The 5,652-nt window shown below is 48.5% G+C and overlaps 1 protein-coding gene across 1 annotated transcript in view; it reads left to right on the forward strand.

The window, feature by feature from the left end:
* Positions 1-5,652, forward strand: part of MINDY4 (MINDY lysine 48 deubiquitinase 4) — a 154,470-nt gene that overhangs the window by 20,911 nt on the left and 127,907 nt on the right. The window contains exon 4 of the mRNA XM_013004666.2: positions 2,462-2,708. Coding sequence (XP_012860120.2) covers positions 2,462-2,708 — 247 coding nt within the window. The remainder of the gene's footprint in view (positions 1-2,461; positions 2,709-5,652) is intronic.

The following is a 5,652-nucleotide window of genomic DNA, read 5'->3' on the forward strand; positions in this document are numbered from 1 at the left end:
CCATACCAACACACTCGCAGACACACACTGACTGACACACACCGACCCACACTGAGTCACACACGCACTCTCACACACTCATACTGACACACCCGCGCGCACACACACACACACACACACACACACACACACACACACACACTTTACTCCCTCTCACTTTCAACCAAGCAGCCCAGGAAACATGTCCATTAGCGTGCTTGACTCCAACCCTAACGGAACAGCCAGGGAACACCTGAGTGTTTGCGGGGGTTATATTTTATTTATTTATCTTTGAACTTACTTAATTTTTCCCAAAGCTTTTTATTGTGAAGTGGATGCAGACGGATAGAGCGGCCCGCCAGTGATAGATCCAGTGATTCAGACACGCTTTGTTTCAGTCCGCCCTTCTCGGTCTCCTTAGTGCCTGTCGCTTACCCCACCCTCCCTCTGCCTCCTGACTCCATTCCGCCTCTTTCCCAGCCCCCGGCTTTTGGGGGAAGCTACTTTTTAGAGCTTAAGTGGTTGATTCTTCTAACCGGGGATGAGCTCAGTTCTAGACTGAAGGGTGACTAAGGGGGGATCCATCCGACCAATAACATGATTTTGAGTTTCATTCCACCTGTTTTTTTAAAAATAATTCTTCCCAGGACCTTCTAATGTAACCCTTTTTCAGAGCATCGGTGGCCAGGCATCATCTAGTTCTTCTGGTCTCAGAAGAAGGTTGTGGAGACTGATGTCTGTGTGGTCCGTTAGTCCATTGGACTCACTGTTTCCATATGCCTTTCAATTTCCATCACTCCTCTCTCTTTCAGGCAGGGGGGGCAAAGGGTCACACTGTAGATGGCTGCTCATGAGCCTCGAGACCCCAGTGCTGTGGTTCTTTATACCCTTCTACCAATGGTGCGCCCCACTGTGTGTGTCAGTGTGTCCTACTCTGGGGGCTTACATGTTGCTGTGGTGCTAGAAGCTACACCTCCAGTATTTTAAATACTAGTAGGGTCACCATGATGGGAAAATTTCAGCAGAGCTTCCAGACTAACAGACAATAAGAAAACCCTAGTGATCTACTTCTGACAGTTAGCCAGTGAAAACCTACCTGTGGATCACAACTGAATCTGTCCTGATCAATTGATTTGGACCTATCATTAGGAGGGATCAACTTCTCGAGGAATCACTCGATAGGAGAGGACGTTATGTTTGGTGAAGTAGAGAGCCAGTGAGGGTGAGGGTGAGGGAGGCCCTCGGTAAGATGCCTCGATGCCCTAGCTGCAACAATAGCATCACCCACGTGGGCAATGTGGGGGGGTGACACAGGACTGGATGACATTTCATTCTGTTGTACTTAGGTTGCTAGGGGTTAGAGTCAACTTGAAGGCAGCTACCTATCTACCTACCTACTTACCTACTACCATGCTTACCTACTTACCTGCCTACCTACCTACTTACCTATCTACCTACCTACTTATCTATCTAGCTACCTACTTACCTATCTACCTACCTACTTACCTATTTACCTGCCTACTTACTTACTACCATGCTTACCTACTTACCTACCTATCTACCTACCTACTTACTACCATGCTTACCTACTTACTACCATGCTTACCTACTTACTTACCTATCTACCTACCTACTTACCTACCTATCCATCTACTTACCTATCTACCTATCTACTTACCTATCTACCTACCTACTTACCTATCTACCTACCTATCTACTTACCTGTCTACCTATCTACCTACCTACTTACCTACTACCATGCTTGTCTTGGAACCACAGGGGGCAGTTCTATTAGATCCTCTAAGTCCCTATGAGTTAGAATTGACTCAATGGTAGTGGTTTTACTTTGGATCTCTCCGTCCGTCCGTCCGTCCGTCCATCCATCCATCCATCCATCCATCCGTCTGTCTAATCCAATGGTTCTCAACCTGTGGGTCTTGACCTCTTGGTGGTCGAATGACCCTTTCACAGGGATTGCCCGATTCATAACAGTAGCAAAATCAGTTATGAAGTAGCAATGAAAATAATGTTATGGTCGGGGGTCATCACCACATGAGGCACTGTATGAAAGGGTTGCGGCATTAGGAAGGTTGAGAACCACTGTTCTAATCAATGGCGGGAGGTCAGGCTGACTGTGTTGGGGTGCTGCGTTTCTCCTTGATCACTGAGGTTGGAGCTCTCTGAGATGCTCTTGATTTTGAGGACTTGAGGGGCCTCTCATGGATAATTAGTGAGGGATGCCTTGGCCTGCTCACCAGTTTTATTTTGTAGGTTGAAGTCCCTCAGATATCAAAGCATTTTCTGTTCCCTGCCTTTCATGATAGAGCATGGCTGGTTAGAAATCCTATCTTTTTGGCCAAAGGCTCACTCTGAGTGCCTGTTCAGTGTTCAACCTGGCATTATGGCTTCTGATTGCTTTAGGAGAATCTGATTCAAGGAAATTATTCCCCCCCCCCCACCTTTTTTTCTTCTTCTCTTGCAGACATGACAATCTTGATGGGGATGTACTCGGTAATTTTGTATCCTCCAAAAGACCCCCCCACAAAAGCAAGCCCCTGCAGACCATCCCAGGGGAAGGCCCCGCCTTGGCCCCTGCGTGGGACAAGATGGAAAATCTGAAGTCATCGGAGCCGTCTGTGGACTTGAAGAGGATGGGCGAGAAGACCAGGCACAAGTCGGGCCTGATTGTCCGAGGCCTGATGGCTGGGCCCACGGCCAGTTCACCACAGGTGGGTCTAGCGCGCTTACTCTTGTTCTGAGAGGGGACCAAAGATGCCGCCTCGGGCTTGTTTTGGGGTACCACACAAGCTACCACACAAGAGGGATCCGTTTAGGGTGCTAAGAACACCTGCCCCTGTTTCCTTTCTGCCCTGGCCATAAACTCCCGACAGGACTGTGGGCAGGCCTCGTCTCTTACCCTGCCCTCAGTGTCCCCCTCTTGCCCACCGACATGGACGGACTGAAGAGGTCTTAAGGCCCTTCAGTCTCTGACATGCTCGGGTGTTACATTCCTTTGCCAAGTGAGAACACATCGACCCCGCTTTGCCTTTGCCTCGCAGGGAGGGGGGACACCCAGCCAAGCCTGCAGAAGGTCTTATTGGGTTTTGTTGTTTTGAACACCTGGGAGTTCCAAGGAAAAAGAAATCCCAATGCATATCAGTTTCATTTGTTTTTGTCTTTGTTTTAACTGTGAACGAAATCTATTTATTTAAAATTATATCCTACATATCAATGATAAAGCCTCACGTCTGCTACACAGCTAAAGCTTTTCTGGAAATGCATCCATTTCTTCCTTGATCTTGTTTTTTGCAAGTAATTGAAGCTGCTGCCTGGATTCTGACGCTTAGCTGACAAATACCTGCTTGCTGGTCTTCCGGCTACACGCTGAGCCAAGCCAGCGGGTGTCGTCGGGTCAGCAGGGTATCAAGTGACTTGCTTACTAAATGATTAGAAATAATAAGAATAAAGCCATCACACTGAATACAAAGAACATTTTCATGAAAAAATACAAAGATAAAAAACTGGTGAGACAAGTAGCATTGTTTGGTCAGGTTTGCTCGTCCCTTGAAGTCTGACTTATTGAAGATTGTCCAAAGGTCCCGTGTGGGTTCGATGGACCAAAGGGGCTCTGCGTCACGCAGAAATGTAGTTTCAAAAGACAGGGAAGAGTCTTTTGATAGAATTTCCAGGCAACTAGGACTATTCTTTGGTTCTACACCCAAACTCAGCCAGTGGTAGTTTCTTAGTAATGGAAATCTAAAACCACATCGATGGCCTCTTGCAACTCGTCACCTGCAATTCTTGACCCTTTATCCCTGCGTGGGTTTGTAACACGATGTACTGAGTATTTGAAAAATAGTAGCTTACTGAATTATGCCGATCTTCCAAATGTGGACACATCGCATCGTTCCGCACTTAAAAAAATCAACACGTGTTGCTGTCACCACCCAACTTGTCAGCAACGTTTTTCAGTACCGGAGAGAACCACAGAGTGACAGGGGCAGACGCTCGCTTTCTAAAACTCCCAACTTTTAACTCGAAAGTGGGAATTTTACTGTTGGCAGTAAACATGTCCTGTGCCTGCCGTGAGGTTGGGAGGTTCTGTTTCCTTTCCAGGCAGCAGTCTGCCAACCATCTCGGTGTGAACAACCCGTTTGGGTGTCGGGCTTCTTTCCAGCGGAAGTCAGGTTCCAGGAAAGCCCCCAGCCCCCAGCGACTGTCAGCCACACCAACTCCTTTCCCCAGACACGCCCCCTGCTCCGCCCCCTCTCCCCCCCCAGTCTGTCACGCAGAATGTTAAGAGGATGTTTTCATCCGTGAGTTTTACTGTTTGAGCACAGATACTCTTAAGTGAAAGGAGCATGCTCGCTTCTTTCCTTCTGATGGCTCGTGTGTGGTGTGGGGAATACACTGAACACCGGTCACGCCTGGCGCGGCTGCCTTGCTGTGCTCAGCGTTTCCAGCCAGAGCGCTGGGGTGATCGCGGCGAAGGGAAAAAGGCAAACAGTGTCACATTATGAGAATAGTTACGAGCCCCCCTAAAAGGATCTGGGGACACTCGGCACAGCGGACCACACTCCAGATGGGTCTGCTCCTGTGACTTTGGAATCGTCACGTGTGTCGTGGGGAGATGACGCGTGTTTGCTTTCCTGCCAAGGACACTGTGGAAACTCCTAGTGTTTATTTTGAGAGGTTGGTCTCCCACGCACCTTCTGAAGGACATCCAAGGGCAGACTCTGTAGCTTCTTCCCAAACTTTCTAGAAAAGGTGTCTTGTCATACTTATTGGCTACTCAAGAGAAAAGAGCTGCCAAGGTTCACTAACTGGTCCACCAAACGTTTCTCTTTCAGTCCTGAGATCAGCTCTGTGCTTGCCGGGGGGCAAGAGCGAGGCCGGACTCCCTGGTTCCCCCCGGCCAGAAGTTTGTGTCTCCCTGAGCATGGTGATGGATGTCTCCCCACCTCCGTGGCAGGGAAAGCCCTGGGTGGCTGTTCCCGGAGGTTTCTGCGCTTCCTAGTTTCCACTAGGCCCGGAAATGACAGCATGGGCTCTTCTTATTCCAGCCCAGGCTTTACCACCACTGGGCCCTGGAGTATTTCTAGAAATGCTGCCAGGTTTGGAATTTTCAACCCAGTTGAGCCCAGCGGGTCTATTTTGTTTTCTCTCCACTGGTTGGTAACAGGGTGAGTTCTCCTCTCCTCAGCGAGTACCTGAGCGACGAGAGTAGAAATGGCTCACCACTTTTGCAAGTCGTTCATACATCACACAAAAACAACTGCAGAAATCAAGTGCTTGACCATGGTTAACACAGTCGTCCCATGCTTGAGCCCCTTGTGGAGCCACGGTGTCAGTCCATCATGTGGAGGTGCTGCCCCTCTACTCGACCAAGCATGAGGTCCTTCTAGAGGGACTGGGCTCTGGCTCTCCTGACAACATGTCCAAAGTACGTGAGCAGAAGGCTCACCATGCTTGCTGTTAAAGCACCCTCTTGCTGTACTTCCTCTGTAACACTTTGATTTGGCAGTTCGTGGTATTTTATTTATCTATTTATTTTAATAAATCATTTTATTGGGGGTTCTTACAGCTCTTATCATCCATCCATCCATCCATCCATCCATCCATCCATCCATTGTGTCAAGCACATTTGTACATATGTTGCCATCATCATTTTCA

Source organism: Echinops telfairi, unplaced genomic scaffold, assembly GCF_000313985.2.
Source record: "Echinops telfairi isolate 266 unplaced genomic scaffold, ASM31398v2 ScPeMD7_23;HRSCAF=83, whole genome shotgun sequence".
NCBI lineage: Eukaryota > Metazoa > Chordata > Mammalia > Afrosoricida > Tenrecidae > Echinops > Echinops telfairi.